Consider the following 23,296-nt stretch of genomic DNA (forward strand, 5'->3'; position numbering starts at 1 on the left):
GATTATTAACACCACAGCTTTGACTCCCCTTGATCCAGACCAAATATTTATGTATTAATTTCTCAGTCTGAATTCCTTTTCATGCTTCCACTCACCTCTCTTCCCTCCCTCCCTCATCCAAAGACTCTTCTCCTTACTCCTGCAAGACAGAGCTCCAGGCTGTCCTCCTTAGAGAAGCTTTCTCCCTCCCGGAGTCAGAAATCCTCTCTTCCTTCCTGCCTCCTCAGCAGTGAACTTTCAACTCTCTTATGTAAAACTGTAATATGCCTTGGATTTGGCTGTCCATGTTTTCTCTCTCAGAGAGTACACAGCCAGAGGGCAAGGATAATGTGTTTGCTCCTGCTCCCTAGAGCACCTAGTATAGGGCTTTACTAGTACACATAGGTGCTTAATCCGTATTTGCTGAAATCAACCTTGTAGAATGGGGTCAAGTTAGCTGTGGCTGAAAAGGCAGGAGATCCATCAGTAGATGTATGGATAAACAAAAAGTGATAAGTTCATAACAACAAAAAGGACTGAAGTACTGATACATGCTGTTCAACATGGATGAAACTCACAAACAATACACTAAATAGAAAGAAGCCAGTCCCAAAGGACCACATATTATATATTCCTTTTATAGGAAATGTACAGAATAAGCAAATGCATAGAGACAGGAATCAGGTTAGTGGTTTCCTAGGGCTGAATGGGGTAGGTGGGGAGCGACTGCTTATACGAGTTTGCTGGGGCTGCCCAACCAAAGTACCACAAACTATGTGGTTTTAAAAAAAAACAAATTTATTGTCTTACAGTTCTGGAGGCTAGAAGTCCAAGATCAAGGTGTTGGCAGGGCCATGCTGTCTCCAAAGGCTCTCTGGGAGGATCTGTTCTGGGCTCCTCTCCCAGCTGCTGGTGGTGCCTTGGCTGTGGCAGCATAACTCTAATCTTCACATGGAGTTCGCCCTGTGTGCATGTCTGTGTCTAAATTCCCCTTTTTATAAGAACATCAGTCATACTGCATTAGGGAGCACCTTTCTCCAGGATGAGTTCATTTTAACTAATTATATCCACAATAACTATTTCCAAATAAGGTCACACTGAGGCACTTAGTGGTTAGGACTTTGACATATGAATTTGGGGGCACACATTCAACTCATAACTGCTGATGGCTTCTTTTCAGAGTGATGAAAATGTTCGAAAACCGGAATATGGTGGGGTTGCACAGCTCTGTAAATAAACTAAAAATATATTGAGTTGTGTACTTTAAGTGGATGAAGTATATGGTATCTAAGTTATATATCAATAAAGCTATTTGTGATGTTTGATTTTTTTTTTTTTAATGCAGGAGAGCTTGGGTTTAGTCTGCCAAACTACACAGTCAACCACTGGTAATAGTATGTGAAGCAAGTTATCTAAATAAAGGTGATGAGATGTAATTTAGAGAGAAACCAAAGGTAACGTGCCTTAATCTTCCTATGTGTTCCATGTAAATTTCCTTTGACCCAATGATTCACATATAGGAGGTGTGACCCAGTGACTCACATCTAGCAAATGCCTCTATAGCAGGCATCTCCTACACTATGGGTAAGACCTTCCAAAGAATACAAGAGTGTTCACTCCAGCACTGTTTCTGAAAGTGAAGGAAAAAAAGGGAACACATATGCTATTTGACTTTGCAACGCTACTTCTCTCAGTCCTACAGAAATACTTGCAAATGTGCTTAACGATTATGTATAAGCCTATTGCTACAGCATTATTTGTAATAGCAAGAAGTTGGGAGCCTAACTGTCCGTGAAAGATAAATTAATACATTTTGGTCATCCATTCAATGGAATCCTATGTTGCCATTAAAAAGAATAAAACAGGCCTATACTAGTAAATGTGCTACATAAAAAGATATTAAAGATAAATAATGAAAAAGCAAGTTACAGAATAGTATATAAAGTATGAGCTGATTTATTTTAAAACTCTATTATTTGTGCAATTTTTTTCTAGAATTTTATTATCAAAGTTTGCAAACAGTCCCAAAAGTTCTCATGTAAAAATTTTTTTAAATGATTTGGGATTGTCCAGGCTATATTTCCAAGTGAAAAAACAAAGGCTATAAACTGAGGATACCGTATATCCCTATTTGGGTAAATATACGTAGGGTTAAAAAAAAATCTATGTAAAATAGTATGCTCATGTAAATGCTCACTCACTGCACGCCAGCTCTCATTCTCTGAAGGTGCACAGCCTGGCGGTAAAGGAATCCTCAGACTCAAGAATAAACTCCCGACTTCCTCCAAGTGCACAGCTTCCCTGCACTCGGACAAGGGTCCATCTAAGGCCGACAGGCCAGCTGACAGCTTCCTCCCATTCATTTACCCTGCACTCCTGCTGAAGGGCCGCCAGGAGAAATAAGCTGGAGACAAAAGAAAACCGTGGACATCCTTCCTGGCTACAAAGGCAGCCCTGGCTGTGGGTCCCTGGAAGGAGAGCGAGCCGGAACCGGGGAACAGATCCTGACTCCTTATCGTACAGTTCAGGGACTTGCCAAGGGCGGGACCGGGCACTGATTCCGCAGGCACAGAGAAGAGATACAGTTTGGCCAGGGGGACCCTGCAATGCTGTATTCTTGAGATACGATGAGGTCAACCTGGGCACGGGCTGCAGAGCAGAAGTGAGCTTCCTCCCGGGGGCAATGGGTTTTAAGGTCAAGTCTTCTAATTACATTTGGAAACCAACTCAGGGGGAATTCCCTCTTACTTCATTCTTACATGTTTTTCCAACCCCACAAAATACAACTATAGTGACTATTTTTTTGGGCTCTCAGTGTACCAGGCATGGTATAAGTCCTTTAAGAGCACTGCATTAGCAAATTCACACGACATCTGACATAGGCCAGTATTATTAGCCCCATCACGTGGATGAGGAAACTGAGACATGCAAAGGTGAAGCAACTTGCCAACGCGTTTATCACCAGTGGGCACCAGGCGCCAGGCTCTGGATCTGGCCTGCCTGGATTACACCACTACAGGATACTGGAAGCCAAATTCTAACCAGGGCCTAGGGAAGGAAGAAGGAAAGAAAAGAGGGAGGGCAGAATAACGGAGAAGTAACACTAGCGCTAACGGAAGAACAGCATACACAGAAGAACAACAAGGGCAGGGCATCTGAAAGGCAATGTAAGACCATGGCTAAGAGCCTGGCTCTGCCCTTTCCATCCAGGTGACCTTGAGCAAGTCACGTGGCTCCATGCCTCAGGATCCCCATCTGCCAAATAGAGCTAATATAGGCACTTGCACTTCAGAACAGGGCCTGCTACAGAGGCATCTCCTACACTGCAGCTATCACCATGATTGATGACATCATTATGCATATCTGACCCCCATTCCTCAGCCAGAATTCGAAGGCAGACAGAGCGTCAGCGTGCATGCATGACCCGGAACTTGGGAAATGCTGATGAACGATAACCCCACGTACTATTTGTCAATATATTTTTCTGTTGTCACTTTCCTATCTGAAGACAGTCACAGGGGACACACGCAATGTTCTGCATCACCAAGACACTTCAGAAAACACGTTCTTAACTTGGCATTAATGAATGTTAGCACATTTTGAAAAATTGCTTGTTATTTGCCAGGTACTGTACTACATTATCTCTAAACCTCACACACCCACGTATGCGTTTCCTGTGGCTGCTGTGTAACAAATTACACATGCTTCGTGGTTTAAAACAAGAGAAAGCTATTCTCTCTCAGTTCTGGAGACCAGAAGCATGAAATCAGTATTACTGAGCTGAAATCTCCCTGTGGGTGACTCCATTCCTTGCCTCTTCCCGTTTCCGGTGACTCCCAACATTCCTTGGCTTGTGGCTTTAACACTCCAGTCTCTGCCTCCAAGGTCAGCATTGCCTTCTTCTCTAACTATGGGCAAGGCCTCCTGTCTCCGCTCATACAGAGGTCACCCAGACAACCCCGATAATCTCCCTTCTCGAGATTCTCAATTTAGTCACACTGACAAAGTCTCTTTTTTGCCATATAGGGTAGCACAGCCTCAGGGATTAGAATGTGGCTATCTTAGGACAATATTGGGGGGGGGGTATTTTTTCAGCCTACCCCACCCAGCCATGAAGGTATTAATGTCTATTTCCTATGAGGCAGTAGAATATAGTAAGTGGCGGGTAGACCTGAGTTGAACTCTTGGCTCTGGCTGACACTGGGTAAATGACCTGAATTCCTCACACGAAGTGTCTTTATTTATAAAATGTGAGAATCAATAATATCTCCTTCGAAAGGCTGCCGTGAAGATTAAATAAGACAGAGTGTGAACTGCCTCTGCACAGTGACGGCTCTCGGTAAATGCTCACTGAGTATTATCGTGAACACAGGTGAAGAAATAACATTTGGAGGGCAAGTGATTGGCTGAAGGCCAACCAACCAGGAAGTGCCAGTGTTCAGAATTCAATCTGGGTCACTCTGGCACCAAAGCCCACGCCTGTTTTGCTCTATGGATTATGGGGTTTGGGGTTTATGTGCTCACGGCCTTCAGAGTCAACACACGTAGGTTATTTGAATTCCGGATGCTCCTTGGTCCTCTCTTCCAGCACCTGTATAGCTACACCCCTGCCGATCACCAGTCCTAATTACTGAGACCGAGTTTATGCAACGGACCCTATGACAGTAACATCATGTTTCCAATGATTTAGAAATAATGGGGATTCTGCTTAGGCAGCAGGAAGGTTGAGAATTTGGCCTGTACGAAGATCACATCAGATCGGCTGGCAATCCACTTGGTCTGTGACTTCGGAGGTCCTGGACATTATGAGAACTAGAAATGGAATGAACCTCTGTCTGCAAAGCCAGCATTGGGAATGGCATCTCAAACTGGACCACAGGGTCTCTCAGGGGGCAAGGTGCCAGCCAAGCACAGCACTCAGAATTCAAATTCACTCACGCACTCACCGCCTCTGAGTCAATGCGGCAGGGTTAATTCAGTTGCTCATACTTCAAAAACAATATTTGAAAAAAGCTTCCAACACTCACAGGCAGCTCTCATCAAATTCTGGTGTCCCCACCCATCCATCCAACTGTTTCCTCGGCACCGGTCTCCCTGGATCGGACAACCTCAGCTGCAGGGAGTGGGGAGCCCAGCTGCGTGCTGAGTTTGGGAAAACATTATGAATACTTGAGATCTGCCAAGTACTTGGTTAAAGAATGATATCCTCTAATTTCTTAAGCCATGTGTATTTTAAGTGAAATGTAATCCATATGTGTGCGACTCATTTAAATGCAGCTCAGTGAAACATGGTTTCCCAAAAGCATTGGGATATTGTCCTAAGCCTTTCTTAAGCTTCTCTTTGATCCAGGACACTGAATTTTGCCAACAACAAATGAAGCTCCTGACAGGAGAGGGATAAAGGGAGTGGTCCTTTTTCCTAGTCCTAGATAAGGTGCTAACATGGACTCCTGAGCCAGGGGAGGCCGGGAGGGTGGGGCGGGGGAGCTCCAGGTCCGGGCGGTATGCAGGGTTTTGCTCAGGATGGGCTTCATATTTCCGCCAGGCCCACTTGGCAGTGAAGTGCAGCAGAAGAGGTGAGAGCTAATCCATCCTGTCCGGTGCTGCGAGACTCCTCTCCTGTCTGCTAGCTCTCCCCTTCTCTGCTTCTCCGTGCTGTACAACTCAAATAGGATGGAGGGGAAAGGAGAAAATGAGGGGGGAAAGGAGAAAACGAGGGAGCTAAATCACAAATGACTTAGTTTTCCAGGTGGTAGCCTGATTTCCAAGCCAACAAAAGCAGTCTCCTTCCCTAGAGGATCTCTGAGGGACGGATAAAAAGTCAGAGATATATGCCCTGACCGGTTTGGCTCAGTGGATAGAGCTTTGGCCTGCGGACTCAAGGGTCCCGGGTTCAATTCCGGTCAGGGGCATGTACCTTGGTTGCGGGCACATACCCAGTGGGGAGTGTGCGGGAGGCAGCTGATCGATGTTTCTCTCTCATCGATGCTTCTAACTCTCTATCCCTCTCCCTTCCTCTCTGTAAAAAAATCAATAAAATATATTTAAAAAAAAAAGTCAGAGCTATGAAGAGAGATTCAAGTCAGAAGTAATGGTGAGTACTAGGACCAGCAAACCTCTAAATGCCTCCATTCTGCTTTGACAATTACTGTTCCTCAGGAGGTCTGGAGGTAGATATACACACACAGGAGAAAATAAATATCCATTCTTACTAGCGAGACTGATGCAAACAGGATCTGTCTTTAGCCAGGCCTGAAGCACAATGAATGGGGTGAGACCAAAGGATAGCTGTCCCTTTTCCAAGCCAAAACCCAAATCTTATCATCATTTGGACTCTAAGGGAGGGCAGTAGAGTGAAGAGATGAGAGTTCCAGAATGTGTGTAAGAGACGAGCAGAGAGAAGCATATGGAAAGAGGTCCTCTGGGCTCAGTGCCCACTAGTTGAGCTGTTCATTTGCCTTTGAAGGTGACCTTACAATGTAGTTAATGTAGTGACCCTGACCTCTAGTAATGCAGCCCAATGAGCATCCTGCAAGCTGGTTCAAGAGTTCAGTGTGCCCTCCTCTTGGGAAAAAGTGAAGAAAGGAGAAGGGAAGAAAGACAAGGCCTATATTCCCTGAGGTGTGCCTCTCCCCAGATGCCGACAGCTCGGCAAGGTTCCATTTCATTTCAACAAACAAGTTTTTGTTGTTGCTGTTTTATGTGCATTATGGTCTCTGGGTTGATGAGCCAGTCCTCAGAGCATAGGGAAAATTACATGGAGAAAAAACATTATGGATGCATGCCTCCAAACTGTGGCTTGTGGAAACAGCACCATAATTTCTTCTCTGTAATTTCCCTTCTCGTGTTTATGTTACCTAAACTAGTAGTTCATCCTCAACTTCAAGGTCCATGGTTTGGAGGCGACTTTCCTTTATCCCACTGTCCCCTCTTTCCAGGGATGTCTCCATGAATGGAGAGCAAACTCTATGCTTCTTTTCCATTTTTCCACTTGCATGGTATCCTTTAAATAGGTGGAACAGTAGTAGCTCTTAAAACCCAACTGGGACAAAACCCCCATTTGAAAGACGAGAAATTTGAGGCTCAGAAGGGCCAAATGGCTTCTTGACCAATTCCACGTGTCTGCCTCAGAGCTCAGTACTGTACCACACTGCCCTAACCACAAGTAAGGGTCTCATAACAACAGCTATGCACCAATATTTGCAAATTACGTGTATATGTGTGAATAAATATAAAACAATGTAATATATACTCCATTAGAGCAGTGTACTACCTTCATGACATATGGCTGAGTCTAAAAAAAACAGGCGTGGACCAATATGTATAGTATAATCTCATTTCTGCTCCTCCCTTCCCAACAAAAACAGCAGCTCGTGTGTGTGCTTCTGTGCGACTGTGTCTATGTGTGTCTATGTGCAGATTCCCACACGCATAGAAAAGGTCCAAGGTATGCTCACCAAAATTGTTAACAGTGGATTCTGCTTGTGGATAGGAGACTTTCATTCTTTTACTTATTATACTTGGGTATTGCTAAATGTTTTACAATGAGCATGTTGCAATGAAAAAAGAGACGAGTGAGAAAAAAAAATAAGACACTCGTGAGAAATCACAGTAGCTGCCATTTACTGAGTATATAATATGAGCAAGGCACTATGCTCGGTCCTTTACATGAACCATCTCATTTCATCTTCATGGCTCTAGAGCGTATGACTTTCATAATACCCCAGATAGGGAAACTGAGGGTTAGAGAGGACATCCAGCCAGGAGGTGGGAGAGCTGGGACCTGAACCCAGGACTATCTGACAGGAAAGCCAAATGCAGATTATCTCTGCGACGCTTGTGCATTGAGTAGATAAACATCATTGTTTATTCTGAGTTGCTTCACAGCAGAAAATCACTGCCAGCTGCCATGCTATTGAACTAAGGCACCTTGGATATCTGCTGCCTGAGCTAAAGGCCCCTCCCTCTCTCCTGGCCCATCCCCCATGCTCCTCCATCCTCACCATTCTTGGCAATCTCTCCATGTGCGAATTCCATTAAAGGCCTGCTCATTGCTATTTTGGGCCATGCATTAGCACGTGGGCTTTGATTTGATGGGAGAAGTCCAGACACCTCAGGATGATGAAAAAGACATTAGAAATGTCTTCTCTCCCCTCAGAGTGCCAGAAGCTCTTGCCCACAGCTCCCCAGGGCGCCCACAAATCCAATGTAGGGGGAAATGTATAGCGGTTGGGAAGGGAGAGAAGAAACCTTCATAATCTATTAGGGCCTTTGAACTTGGCTGTCCCTTCTCCTTGGAATAGCCATCCAGGGGTCCTCAAACTTTTTAAACAGGGGGCCAGTTCACTGTCCCTCAGACCGTTGGAGGGCGGGACTATAGTTTAAAAAAAAACTATGAACAAATTCCTATGCACACTGCACATATCTTATTTTGAAGTAAAAAAACAAAACGGGAACAAATACAATATTTGTATTTGCATGTGGCCCGTGGGCCGTAGTTTGAGGACCCCTGAGCCACGCCCTAGCCATCCACATGGCTCATTTTCTCATCTCCTTCAGGTCTTGACTTAAATACCAATCCACCACCAAGCCCTTCTCCCTCCCCATCCCTGCTCTCTGAGCCCGTATGTTCCTTTGTTTCCATAGCACTTGGCACCAGACATACTACGCATTCACTTGTTTATCTGCTTACTGTTCTCACCAGCAGACTATAAGCCCCATAAGGGCCAAACTGTTTTATTCACAGCTATATCCCCAGTACTGACACTGGTGCCTGCACTGCTATGGATGCATAGGAGATGAAAAAAAAATTAATGAATCAATTGAGGAACTTAAAAAACAGACTGAGAAGTCGCTTAGCACAGGGCCCAGTTTCCCCTCAAATATCATAGGATTATAAAAACTTTAACAGAGAGATTTGAAAAATCAGAAAAGCATCATCCCCACCCCCAAGCTGTTTTGCATCTGGCCTCGCACGCACCATGAATGAGGCGGCTTTGGGAAATAAACACAATAGGAAGTCGTGTGCAATTCGAGTTCCGCTTACTAACACATGTTCAAAAACAAAAAGCCCAATTTAGACGAAAATAGCAGGAAGCTGTCCCCCAGGAATACCTGATGAGGTCATAGTGCTTGACGCTGCCATTTCCATTTTTGTCAAGTCTCCTGCCTCCTGCCAACTCAAGGAGCCCAGGAACCACATCCAGGCCCCGGCTGCTCACTGGGAAGCCAGAGAGCTGCTCAGAGCAATACACAATAGAACCACATCCACGCACTCTCCTTAACTTCAGATCCAAGCCAAGAACACAAAGGATCCTACTCTCACCTCTCTCGCTTACCTGCTGTGTGGCCTTAGATAAGTGTCTACCCCTCTCTGAGCTGAAGTTTCTACATCCACACGTAAGACTGTTGCATTCAGTATTTTTTTAAAGTGTCTTCCCACTACAACTTCCTATGACCTCTTACAAAGGCTCCAAAATAGGAGGGAAGGACGAGTGCTGGGATCCCTACTTGGCAAGTCCAACTCCTAAGGATCTGCCCATGACAGCAACCCCACCACTAGGACTGCCCAGAGGAAGCTGGGGGGTCAAATACTCCAGTTGGGGGCAGAATGGAGCAGATTAGACTGAGTGGCAACAGAGAGCATTTAGCCCAGAGCTAGAGGGCTGGGACCATGAGAAAGTGAAGCAGAGCCCTGAGAGAGACTGTCAAGAACAGACCCGCTAATGGCCTTTTCCTGCAGGACAAAGGGAAGACCATGCAAGGAGAAATCCCAGGCATGCAGAGCCGGCACCCTCTGGGACAGAGGCAGCCAGGTCTGTTCCAGGGAAATGGGACAAAAAGAACACATTCTTGCCGAAACCGGTTTGGCTCAGTGGATAGAGCGTTGGCCTGCGGACTGAGGTCCCAGGTTCAATTCCGGTCAAGGGCATGTACCTGGGTTGCGGGCCCATCCCCAGTAGGAGATGTGCAGGAGGCAGCTGATCGATGTTTCTCTCTCATCGATGTTTCTAACTCTCTATCTCTCTCCCTTCCTCTCTGTAAAAAAATCAATAAAATATATTTAAAAAAAAAAAAAAGAACACATTCTAGTTCATAGTCTAGAACAGTGTTCGGCAAACTGCGGTTCTTTGGTCCCTTGAGTGTGGCTCTTCCATAAAATACCGACTTCTGCGCATGGGCCACGAAGTTTCAATCGCATTGTACATGCGCCCGCACGTGGTATTTTGTGGAAGAGCCACACTCAAGGGGCCAAAGAGCCGCATGTGGCTTGGGAGCCGCAGTTTGCCGACCACTGGTCTAGAACATATTCTCAGTCAAGCAAAAATGACTGAGATGTCTAACGCCTTAAGCAGAGGAAAGGCGTGGATGAAGCTGCATTACTGCGCGTGCTCAAGTCTCACTTCTGCCACACTTCTGACTCCATCCATCCTCCTTTCGCAAGGGACCAAAAGCCCAAATTTGGAATAATTTATGTTCTCGCTTTCCACCCAAGCTCAGCAGCCTTCCCATCCTTCTGGTTATGGGAAGGCCCCCATCCATCCCTTTCTTGGCAGTAACGCGTTTGATTACTCATCTGCTTCCGGGGTGGCTGCCAAGAAGAGATGGGCAGTTGTCCGAGCCCGGCAGCCTTATCTGCAAGGTCTGTGTGGCAGCATCAAAGAGGGACCGTTGGCGGGGAAAGACCAAAGGCCTCCGTGGTCTCTGGGCCAATGAAGGAGAGCTCTCCAGCGGCCAAGCAGATTGGGAATGGCCCAAGAACAGGCAACAGGCAGGGCTATGCATGATCTATTCACCTGCTCCACAACATGAATCAAGATATAACTGTGCTTGATGGCAAATCAATGTGGAAATATTTCTGACTCAGGCCACCACCCAAGATGAATGCGGTTAGAAAGATGGGAGAACCAGCCCAAAGAAGCCAGGAGACTGCTGACCATGCCCCTACTGGCAGAATCTCGGATTTAGCCGACCCCAAACAGAGAGAGCAGCCAGGGTTGAAGGTGCAAATCTCAGAGCCCTCCACTTTGCCTCTCTCCTCTCTGCTCTCCTCTAATCTCCTTCGCTTCCTGCCATGCCCTGTGCTGCAGCTAGTGAGACAGCTGCTGGAGTCCTCCAGACCATCCCTCCCTCATATCACACACACACACACACACACACACACAGTGAACTCTAAGAAGCAGCCCCGGAAATACAGCCCATTAAACAGTCTAGCAATTTCACAGCAAGTCAAGAGATTGTGGAAACACTGTCTTTGCGAGAGGATCTGCACAAAGAAACCACAGATTGAGAGCCTGGGTCACTTCGCTAACCGCTTCCTTCCAATCCTTCCAAAACAGCAGCACCTGTGTCCGGCATTGACATGGAAGTGAATTGTTTCATTTTAGACAAAGGAGGACTCCACTTACTCATTCTTCTCCAGGTCCAGGATCAGCTCTCGCCCCTCGGCCATTACCCTGAGCTCAGCTTTGAGTGGATGCTAAAAGCAACAACAAAAGAATGTCAGTTCCTAAAAGCGGGGTGGAGGCTCCCAGGCACACACACAGGATCTAGCTCAGCCCTCTGACATTGATCCACAGGAAGTGAACGGGAAAGGGTCAATTGCATTCCCAGTCCAAACATAAAATAGCTGCATTCCCAGAAGGACCAATTCCCCGCCCCCATCTGCCTGTGCCTAAAAGACAAAGGAAAGAAACTCTGAGCTGAAATGTGCTGTAAGTGCTTGCATGCAGATCTCATAAAGGCAAATGCTGGAAAACGTGATCTTCAGCAGCAAATCCTGTATGGAGTCAGATCTGGATTCAAGTGCTGACTCTGGCACTGCTGTGATGTGAACTGGGGCATGTTCCTAAACCTGCCTACAACTCAGTTTCCTTACTTATAAAACAGATAATAATAGCCAAACGTAAGGGGCTCTCAGAAGGATTAAGTGGCAGAGTGAATGCAAAGAATTTATCTGCATATAGGAAGCCCCCAGTACATGGTGGCTATTATCTAAAATACCAGGGAAAGCCCCTTCATAATGCGTTCTCACTTTACATTATTGTGCTTTGGCTCCCAGTTTCAATAAATACCCCAGTCATCTCAGAGGAGACAACTAGGAGCACTTCAAACTAAGGTTTTATAAGTCCAAAAGAAATACATTTTACATACTAGAGCAAATTTGCTGATGCCTAAAGTTGTTATACACCCAGCGTAGGTCATTTACGATATCATACAAGAAAGTATGTTCAACGTCACTAGTAACTACCCACCTCTAATTTTTTTTTAAATACCTCTAAAAGAAATCAAAGTGACAGATTTTTAAAACCATGAATCATAGTGCAACAGAGCACACTATAAAGTGGGCACTCTCATACCTACCAGTGAGAATTCAAATTGACACCACCAACTCTGGAAAATATTTGACAGTATGGACTAAGAGTTTTAACTGTTTAGACCTTCTGACCCAGTATTATAAGACTATGTCTGGAAGGAACAAATGGAAGAATGGGCAAAGGTTTATTATATAGAAGGATGTTCATTAATTACAACCCTGAATAATGAAATATAACCTAAATGTCCAAATAGGAGAATGGGTAAATAAACAATGATCCATTCATATGACATAGCACTAGACAATCATTTAAATAATTTCTAAATTATCAAGAAGCTATACATGATAATCATCAGGCACAAAGACTCAAAATATAACACTATATATTTTATTTAAATATACTTTTATAAAAGGAAAAAGTACAGAGAGAAAAAACCTAAACCAATAAGTTACCATAGTTACTTCCAGGCAATGGGATTATTGGCTAATTTTATTTTCCTTTGTGTAATTTTCTGTTTTTATCATTGCTTAAGAAATGGGCTTTTATCTCTTTTTACCTCATTATTGTGGACACTTTCAAAGAAACTAAAAATCGGAAGTCAAAACAAACTTCCATGCTTCAACAATTCAACATAGGGTGGGTAAACTATTTTTGAAGGAAGGCTTATTTATTTAAATCAGGGAATTTACATATTTAAACCTGTTTAAAACAGCACCAATTCTCTGGGGTATTTTAAATATATACTTTCTAACTTGATACCAAGACACTGATAAGCTCTTGAAGTCTCTTTCAATCCAATAAGCTCTACTAGAGTGAAGTCTCTGCCCCTTTAAAGGTGAACCTAAAACCTTCATTGTGGTGTCTGAGAAAGTAGGTCACGTGCCTCCTCAGCCACTTTTGGTTGGGGCTCTGCCTCTTCCAAGCACATTTCTTCCTGTTCTTTGCCTCAAAACCTACTTCCCATTAGAGTCCTGGGCAACCCCTTCAGGGCTCTGCTGAGATCTGAACTTTCTGATCCAGGATGCTTGAGCAACCCTGTCTTTTGCTTTTTTTCTTGGCTAATTTGTCCTATTGACTTCTCTTAAGAAGTACATTTCAAAACTATGGGGAGAGGAAGTTAGGTGGATGTTTGCCCAATAGCTTTCCACTAAGGGATTCACTTCTCTGTTTCTGGTGTCCTGCTTCAGCTCTGCCAACGCGTGTCTATTCTGGCTGCTGGTCCTTTGCCACTTTACTCTGGGGAGTTCTGGAGCAAGAGCCCTGTGCAATCACATTAGGCTTCAGGGACACAGTCCCAAGTGGTTATCTGAGAATGAGCACATGGTGACAGAGCTGCAGCAATCCTCTTATCCAAGAGGCAGGTGGCCATGTGACAGCCCACACAAAAAAGGAAAGCTGATAGAAATCGAAGCACTGTCTCCCCTCCCCAACAGAGACACAAGCTGCAACAGGAGGGCAAATATTTATCTTGAAGTGGGCCATCCAAATATATTTCTTTCTGGTCTGGAAGATGCTCAGACACTGATATTTTTAAAAGATGATGTTCCTTGTTTCCAGGAGACATTTCAAGCAAAACAATGAAGCAGCATTGCAAGGATCTACACAGCTTCCCCGTCCAGCTTTACCCAGCTTTTCCCTTGCAGCTGCACTGTGTGCGCTTGGAATGGGCGACATCACCTCTCCTAGGGAGCTGACCCACTCGTATATTGACCCTGGAAAAGGGTTAAAATTCCTTTCACTTTAGTGCTGGATTAAATAGGTCTTCAGCTCCACCAGGTATTGGAAATCTGTCCTATGTATTGCATCCTCATTAAGATCTAGTATGATATTTACTATACAGTGAGTGTTCAAGATGTTTGATGAATAAATTAATTATGTAAATGAGAATAAGAGGCATGAGTGAAACCCACCTTCCCTCCCTCTCTCTCTCCATCTCTCTTTCTCTCTTTCTCTCTCTCTCTCTCTCTCTCTCTCTCTCTCTCTCTCTCTCTCTCTCTCTATCTCTCTCTCCATCCTTTCATTTGTTCATTCAAAAAATACTTATGGTGCCAGGCACTGTGCTGACTATTCGTACAAAATGCAATGACCCAGATTCTGGGCAGACAATGGCTGGGAACAAAGACAGGATCTGGCACGCCACTTGTTTCTCAAACCCTTCCTGAGGATGCCAGGCATCCCACATCTGGAAAGAACAGAGAAGCCTCTACAAAGAGTATCAGAGGCAGTGCTCGGCAATAATGGGTAGGCTGGACTAATTTTTAAAAATAACCTGCTCAAGGCTGGTCATCCATTAATTTGTCTAGACTTTTCCTGAAGCTATTTTCAGCCTTTCTTACTTTTTGATGAAATGAATCCCATGCACTCATTGTCTTTAGGGTAAAATGTTACTTGCTTTGATTTATCCTAACATTTTCTCTGTAAGTTTTCTTAGCAAATACAAATTGGAGCATTTTTTTTTGGACATGTCTGTATTACTCTAACCATAACTGTAAGGATTCTAGGCATTGTTCCTCTCTGTTTACCTTTCTAGACTCAAAAGCCACAAAGTCTGAAGTCTTATCTGACATAGCTCTCTCCTCTCTCTGCTACTGTAATCTTGCGCTCAGATGTTGCCCAGTAAATCACTGATCCTTTGAACCCAAAGGGATCTTATTCACTACCCCTGCTCCCCAGCCCTTTTCCTTCTTATTCCTTCTCAGCCCTATTTTCTAAATGAGGAAACAGAGTTCACAAAGTGGGAGGTCAACAATCACATCTTCCTGTCTAGCTCTCCCATGTAAAGCCAGAGCCACAAAGAATGTCCTAGATGCACAGGCCCTCTCTGCATGCACAGGATAGTGTTTTCTGACATATTCCCAAGCTCCTTGACAGAGCCTGTGTACTTGCTGGTGTTGTGGCCCAAGATGCCTATTGAATTTTAAGATATACATTGCCCAGTGAGTCCTGGATCCCTACCTGAACTCTTATTAAAAAATTAGAGGCCTGGTGCACGAAAACGTGCACAGGTGGGGTCCCTAGGCCTGGCCGGCTAGCGGGGCCTGCTGGTGGGGAGGCAGGGGCGGGGGGGGGGGGGGGGGGGGCGGTTTGAGGGACCGCAGGAGGTTGGCCGGCCGCGGGAGGTTGGCTGTGGGAGCACACTGACCACCAGGGGGCAACTCCTGCATTGAATGTCTGCCCCTGGTGGTCAGTGCACATCATAGCTACCGGCTGGTCATAACAGTCGCTTAGTCTTTTATATATATATACTAGAGGCCCAGTGCATGAAATTCATGCACGGGGGGGGGGGGCGGCGAGGGGAGTCCCTCAGCCCGGCCTGCGCCCTCTCACAGTCTGGAAGCCCTCAGGGGATGTCCGACTGACAGGGAGTGGGCCTAAACTGTCAGTCGGACATCCTTAGCACTGCCGCGGAGGTAGAAGAGGCTCCTGCCACCGCTGCTGCGCTGGCCAGCTGAGAGCCTGGCTTCTGGCTGAGCAGCGCTCCCCTTGTGGGAGCACAATGACCACCAGGGGGCAGCTCCTGCATTGAGCATCTGCCCCCTGGTGGTTAGTGCAAGTCATAACGACTGGTTGTTCTGCTGTTTGGTCAATTTGCATATTAGCCTTTTATTATTTAGGATAGAAGGGTTTGGATTAGCATTTTCTCTCCATGTACATTACCTCATCAATAAAACGAAGCATGTATTACGCAGAGCAAAAATAACAATGGCGATATTTAATTAACTCCAATAGAGCCAGTGATTTTTGACACATACTTGCACTTAGCTTGTGTCAGCATTAATGTGGATTTTCATTTCCTCAACTAATAGCATTTGAAAGAGTTCTAGAAGTGTGTCACACGATGAAAGGAAGTCCCATCTGGGATTTCAAAAGTGGCAAGTAGACAGGATAGAGTGGGTCAGAAACAGAACTAACGGTGATGACAGGGCCTCCAGGAAAGTCGAGTAGGTGGCCCCCACCCTCACAGAATGATGTTGTCAACTCTAGCCTCTGAAAAGGAGAGCTTTTGGTCTTACCTTTTCTCCCATAGGGCCTTCTGCAGCCTTCCACTGAGGTATTATTAGTTCATGCTGCGGCTGGGGGCTGCCTTCCCCTTTTCCTCCTGCCAATACAAGATGCACAACCATTGGAATCCCAGACCTCTGCACCCTAGCTGAGCCACATGCACTGTGACTGAGAAGAACCCCATACTGGGTCATTAGGAGACCTGCTGGATTCCAGGCTCTTAGCATTTACTAAGGGTCAGGCACTCTGTTAGGTGTTGGCAATACTGTGCTCAACAGGGGTAGCAAGGGCTCTGTACTCCTCACAGTTTATCTTCTAGAGGTGGGAGATGGACAACATGCAAGTATTCTCGTGGTACAATAGGGTCATGGAATAAAGAGACACTGAGGGAGGGATCCCTATTTTAGACAGGATGGTCAGCAAAGATGGCATTTAATTGAGACCCGAGGGACCAGAAAAAAGGCAGTCGTGCAAAGATCTGGAAGAAGAGGCCCCAGGTAGAGGAACCACAGGCACAATGGCCCTGCGTGAGCAGAAGTGGACTTGGCCTGTGCAAGGAAGCAGCAGCAGATAAAGGTAGCTGGAGTCTAGTTAATGAGGAGGAAGTTGGTAGGAGACGTGGTCAGCAAGACAGCCATGGGTCTGGTATCACAGAGGCCATGGAAAGTGTCTGGATTTTATTATAAATAGACTTGGAAAGTACTGGAGGGTTTAAATACAGAGCAATATGATCTGTATGCAGTTTTTAAAAGATTGTTGGGCTTGCTGGGTGGGGGAGAGGGGAGGAAGGGAGAGTAAAAGCAGAAGGCAAGGCTGGAGACTTTGCAGGAGCCCTGGTGAGCGATGACGGTGCCTCAGACGAGAATTACATCAGTGGAGAGGAATGAAGTGGTTGGATTCTGGGCATATTCTGGAGTTAAGGCCATGGGCAGTATTTCAATTGTGCTTCAGTTTTCTCATCTGTAGGATGAAAATGATGATACCTGCCTGCCCATCTCATAGAATTACTGGGGAGAGTCACTGTGAAATTGCTTCTCAATCCACAAAGCATCCCAGCATGAACTTGAGCTTCCTAATGGGAAGTCTGCATCTGGATGACACTCCCTACTTTCCAAATCAATCTCACCACCCAGCTTTCCTTCATCTTCATGACAGCCCTGGGAGGTAGGTGGCAGGAATCCTATTTTTTAAGAAAGGCGAATTGTAACTTGTTTGAGGAGACTTGTTCTAGGCAGTGGCACCCTCCAACACTGGCTGCAGACAATCTTAATAAAGTGGTCATTTCCCCAAACCTAGGCAAGTCAGTCTCCATAAAAACAGGCTAAATCCATAGGACTCCTGGGGATGAGGGTGAGATCTCCAAAATCAATTCTGTCTAAACCAACCACATCAATCACACAGAATGTAGTGATGAGAGAAAAGATGGCCCTTAGCTGTGTTGTTACAGTGATGGGATCCTGAGTGATTCACTTTCTTTTCAGATTACTGGTATAATGTGTTCTCAATCAAAATATATCCTAAAAATCATCTCATTAGCCTTGCATCAGATTCATCACTTTGCTAAAAATCTGAAGCAATGCATTCATTTACCCATTACCTGTTTTCTGAGCACTATGCTAAGTGCTTGATATTCTGTATCTCTGAGTAAGTCCAGACTCTTTGCAAAAATAAAAATTAAAAAAAAATGAATTACATGATATTTAATGGAATATTTAAAAAATGAAATGATCTTTATGATGCAAAAAAATACTGAAAGCAATCGAAAGGCTCAGTAATGGAGGAGCACAGTACATCTTTAAAAAAAATTGTCCAAAACTTGGAAACAAGGCAAAGAGAAAGCAGGATGTCCTCTCGATGTCACATTGCGGCATTGTTTAAGAGCCCTTCCAGGATCACTAAGTTATCTAGGGGAATGGACCTCTGTCTGACTTGTTTTTATTTACTATTCATTAAAAGACTGTGTGTGTTCACTGTAGATTTCTGGTCCGTAGAGATGCAAATGACTTCACCCAGTAGAAAGATAACTAAGAAATCTGGTCGTCTGGCCCCATGGGGCACTGACCACTTTTGCATCTGTCCCAGAACAAGATTTCCACACTCTTCCTCCAAGGCCTGTACCACTCCTTTTCCTGAACTGGCTTCACCACTCCATTCACTGCCTCAAGAATGAACCCAATGAATCTTTGCCACATTCACCCTATGTTTGTATGAGAGTCATATTTTTAACTTTTTTAAGATTATAGTCCTGCGATTTCTTGATGGAATTTATAGTCATTAAAATCATGTTTTGGAAAATTTAACGATGTAGGAAATGCTCATTATGTGAAGTAGAAAATGCAAGACACCAAACTGTACATATGGTATGGTTCCAATTTTATCAGTATATATTTATAGGAACAACACACACACAAAGACTGGAGAAAAGAGGAGAGACTAGGAAAGCAGCGGAAAGAGAAGCCAACAGCAGGGAAAGAAAGAAAGAAAAAAAGAAGAAGAAAAAAAAAAAACAGAGGAAAAGGCAAGACAGGGAGGAAGGGAAGCCAGGGAGGGGACCCGCCGCTCTCTGCATGCTCAGGACTTCTACCACCTCCCAGGGCGGCGTACAACGTGGGAACAAAGCCGGGCCCCCGGGGGGCTCCCGGGCTGGGGGCGAAAGGGTGCAGCCCCGCGGAGTTGCGGGAGGGGGGGCAACCGCCAGGTCCCTGGACCACCTAGTTCACCCACCTCCATCTTCACCCCAGCCCCCGGCCCCGCCACTTACTTCTGGTCCATGCCAGCAGGGCGAGCGCCAGCAGGCAGCGCCGGGCGGCGCCCACACCCCCGGGCATGGTGGCAGCGGCCCCTCGTGCGCCCCGCGCTCACAAGCCCGCGGCCATGCCGGCACCCCAGCCAGGCGGCGGCGCGTCTGCAACCCACTGACCGTCCAGCGCCTCCCTGCCGGCTCTTAGCCATCAGAGATGCTCCGCCCTCAGCTCCGCGGGGCTCCGCGGGTGGAGGAGGGGACGCCCGGCCGGAGGGGTGGGAGGGGCGTCAGGGGAGGAGCCGGCGCGACCCCTGGGGAACCCAGCGGGCTCAGGTGACCCGGAGCGGCGGAAGGAGAGTCCCGGCCCCCCAGGGCTGAGGATTCACTCTAGGTGGGCGCGGCCTGGGAGGGTCCTGGGCTTGGGCTTGCAGGAGTTAAACCGGACCCGGTTGACGCTGGAACAGCGGCCCGTTCCTCCGTCCCGCACTATTCTAGAGGCCTTGGGTGACACTGAGGCCACTCACTCAGCAGGTTAATGGAACCACCCGGCACAAAGAGCTAAGTGCTATGTGGAGTTGTTTTCTTAGCAGGACGCAAATCAAGGAGCCATTCCCTCTGACTGGGAGGGGGGAGGTGGAGCAGAGAGGATTCCCAGGGGAGAAGACATCCGAGCTAGGGAGGAGGAGGATTGGAGCACCAGGCAGAGAAAGTGGCCTAGACAAGGGTGTTAGGGCGGAAAAGACCTTGAGCTGTACTGAGGGGAAGTTGGAATTTGGGATGGTTAGGATTAAAGTCTGTGGAGGGCTTACTTTCTGCAGGAATCAGAAAATAACTATAACTGAGGCTGGCATAGCCCTTACTGAGTACCAGACACTGTCCTCCGCACATAACATCCCTTTATTTATTTAATTAATTAATCTAGGAAAAGAGCTACCCTTTATTGCCTTTCAATATGTGCCAGGAACTCTGCATACATCATCTCTTTTCATTAGCCCCATAATTTCCTAGAGCAGGTACTAAGAGTATCCTGTTTTACAGATGAGAAAACCAGGCCTAAGAGGCTAATTTGCTCAAGGTCATTTACCTCTTAAAGGTTCTTTCTCCAAAGAGTCATACTGGGGGTTAGGGCTTCTACATAGGAATTTGGGGGGACACAGTTCAGTCCATAATAGCCCATCCTCTGCTCCCCAAAATGCATGTCCTTCTTACATGCAAAATACATTCATGCCATCCCAATAGCCCCCAAAGTCTTAACCCATTCCACCATCAGCTACAAGTCTAGTGTCTCATCTAAATACCTAATTAGATATGAGTGAGGTTCTAGGTATGATTCATCCTAGGCCAAATTTCCCTCCATCAGTGAACCTGTAAAACCAGGCAAGTTACTGCTTTCAAAATAGAGGTATAGGCTACCAGGGGTGGGCAAACTTTTTGACTCGAAGGCCACAATGGGTTTTTTGTTTGTTTGTTTGTTTTTTAAATATATTTTATTGATTTTTTACAGAGAGGAAGGGAGAGAGATAGAGAGTTAGAAACATCGATGAGAGAGAAACATCGATCAGCCGCCTCCTGCACACCTCCCACTGGGGATGTGCCCGCAACCCAGGCACACGCCCCTGACCGGAATTGAACCCGGGACCCCTCAGTCCGCAGGCTGACGCTCTATACACTGAGCCAAACCGGTTTCGGCCACAATGGGTTCTTAAACTGGCACAATGGGTTCTTAAACTGGACCGGAGGGCCGGAACAAAAGCATGGATGGAGTGTTTGTGTGAACTAATATAAATTCAAAGTAAACATCATTACATAAAAGGGTACGGTCTTTTTTTTTTAGTTTTATTCATTTCAAATGGGCTGGATCCGGCCCGTGGGCTGTAGTTTGCCCACGGCTCGGCTAGACATTCCCATTCCAAAAGGGAGAAATGAGAAAGAAGGGTGACAGTTAAGAGTAAGACCAAAACCTAGCAAGGCAAATACCACTGAATCTTTTTTTTTTATTGTTGACAGTATTACAGATGTCCCCCAACCCCCCGCTTTTTCCCCCTCCTCTCAGCACCCACCCCACCCCACCCCAGGGTTATGCACATTTGCATATTAGTTCTTTGGTTGATCCAATATGTTTTGATTTTTTACAGAGAGGAAGGGAGAGGGATAGAGAGTTAGAAACATCGATGAGAGAGAAACATCGATCAGCTGCCTCCTGCACACCTCCCCACTGGGGATGTGCCCGCAACCAAGGTACATGCCCTTGACCGGAATCAAACCTGGGACCCTTCAGTCCGCAGGCCGACGCTCTACCCACTGAGCCAAATCGGTCAAGGCATGATCCACTAAAACTTAAAGCTGCAGAATAGTCAGTCCTCTGGCTGGGTGCTCTGCCTTCCAGGTAGCTGGGGCATCAGTGTCATCCCCGTGGCCCTAGGCAGTAGCCCTGCCCCTGTGGCTTTTTGCAGCAACCCTGCCCCTTGAGGCTCTAGGCCTGGGCAGCCTGGCTCCCAGAACCCAGGAGGGGGACTCACCCTCTGAAACCAAGAAAGAGCCTTGCCCTCTAGGCCTGTATGCTCTACGCGGTAGAGGGAAGGAAGGGCAGCCCTGATGATCTCTGAATCACCTTCAGGGTCATCCTTCCCTTTCCTTGAAGGATAAAGCATGCCCAGTAACTCCACTGTTCTGTCCTGTAGAATCACAGGAGTCCAAAAGCCTTTCTTATTTCGTCCTGACTCTGTTCCCTTTGGTCCGAACTGGTTCTCAGCTGGTATACTCGCATCTCGATTCCTGGCTTCTGTTAAAATGGCTGGTTAACTGCATTGGTCATCTTATTGCAACCGTCTTGGTGTCCTATAGGTCCTTATCTCCAAATACAGTGGCTTCAACATATGGATGGAGGTAGGGGACATAATTCAGTCCATAACAGGCGCTTTCCCCCCAGAGCCATGAAAGTAGGATTCTAGTCCCAGCTCTCTCCAACCAGCTCTGTGACTTTGGGTAAGTCACTTCTTTCTGGGCCTGAATGCCTGACCAATGACCTGGGAATGGGAATGGCTACCCCGATCCATCTCACCCAAGAGCTATGAGAAGCTGTTCAGATAATGATGGTGAAAGTGCTGTACCAGGCAACAAATGCTGAAATGCCAAGTCTAACTGATACTTTGGACCATCTACTTGCAAAAGGCACGCAAACTCCATACTTGAAATTTGTTTCCGTTTGCTGGCACTCAGCTGATCAGTAGTAGTAAATCAGCATGTACCCCTGAACACTGGGAAGTGGCCCACAAGAGAAAAAGTCTGGTGGTTATGGAACTTTGACCAAGGAGTGATAAAGTTTCTATTCTGTTTCTTACCCACCCCCTTCACAGTTATACACAGGCACAAACATATACAGAACTTTTGACCCCCTTGGAAGCCTTCCCATTTACTTGTAAAGAATGTATTCGTTGTTTTTTTAAAAATACTACATCTCTACATAGTTTTTTAAATCTTCATGACATATAACTACTAATTACATTTCTGGGAAACTATCCTAAAAATAAAATAATCTGCAATGCACACAAAGATTTATGGACTAGAATGTTCATAGTGGTGCTATTTATAATAATGAAAATATTGGAAACAACCTGAATATCAAATTGTGAAAGAACAGTTAATAAATTACAGAATATCCATATGATGGATTACTGTGAAGGCATTTAAAATAACTTTTACAAAGAGTTTATGCTCTGATGTTAAATGAAAAAAAGCAGGGTCCACAATTACATTTAAGTATGACCTCAGCTATGTAAATAAGACATTTTAAAAAAGACTAAGGGGAAATGTGCTAAAAATGTTTGTAGTGGTTACCTCTAGGTGGTGAAACTTTGGATGAATGAAAGTTTTTGGTTCAGCTTGGTTTTTTGGGGGGGGGGTGGGGGGTTGGTTGGTTGTTTATTTTTGTGGGGTTTTTTTTCTCTCTTAGTTCCTACAATACTTAGGTATGACTTTAGTAATGGGGGTGGGTGGGTAAATTGTAAAGACAGGAAAATAACTCAGAAGGAATAATAGTTTATCCTGGTGGCTTAGAAAGTTTTGCATACTTGACTTCTCTCCTCTCATGTTAGGGAAACTGAGGCAGGGTTAGAGCTACAAGTTTCAAACTTCTGGAGTCCAGGTGACCCAGGTCACTGTTCCCATCTACAGTACACTAAAATGGTTAGGAGGTGGCCATTCCTGCCAGGGTTTAAATCCTTTTGCTGTCCTTAATTGGCTGTAGGACCAGGGG

The 23,296-nt window shown here is 45.7% G+C and overlaps 1 protein-coding gene across 2 annotated transcripts in view; it reads right to left on the bottom strand.

Annotated features, from left to right (window-relative positions):
- ADAM19 (ADAM metallopeptidase domain 19) overlaps positions 1-19,244 on the bottom strand; it is an 84,216-nt gene extending 64,972 nt beyond the window's left edge. The window contains exons 1-3 of one of the 2 annotated variants that reach the window (XM_059699061.1): positions 19,060-19,244; positions 16,310-16,395; positions 11,388-11,458 (exon numbers count right to left, since the gene is read on the bottom strand). In XM_059699061.1, coding sequence (XP_059555044.1) covers positions 11,388-11,458; positions 16,310-16,395; positions 19,060-19,126 — 224 coding nt within the window. In that variant the 5' untranslated portion in view covers positions 19,127-19,244. The remainder of the gene's footprint in view (positions 1-11,387; positions 11,459-16,309; positions 16,396-19,059) is intronic. The other variant, XM_059699060.1, reaches the window with a different exon arrangement.
- Positions 19,245-23,296: the final 4,052 nt, after the last annotated feature.

Source organism: Myotis daubentonii, chromosome 5, assembly GCF_963259705.1.
Source record: "Myotis daubentonii chromosome 5, mMyoDau2.1, whole genome shotgun sequence".
Classification (NCBI taxonomy): domain Eukaryota; kingdom Metazoa; phylum Chordata; class Mammalia; order Chiroptera; family Vespertilionidae; genus Myotis; species Myotis daubentonii.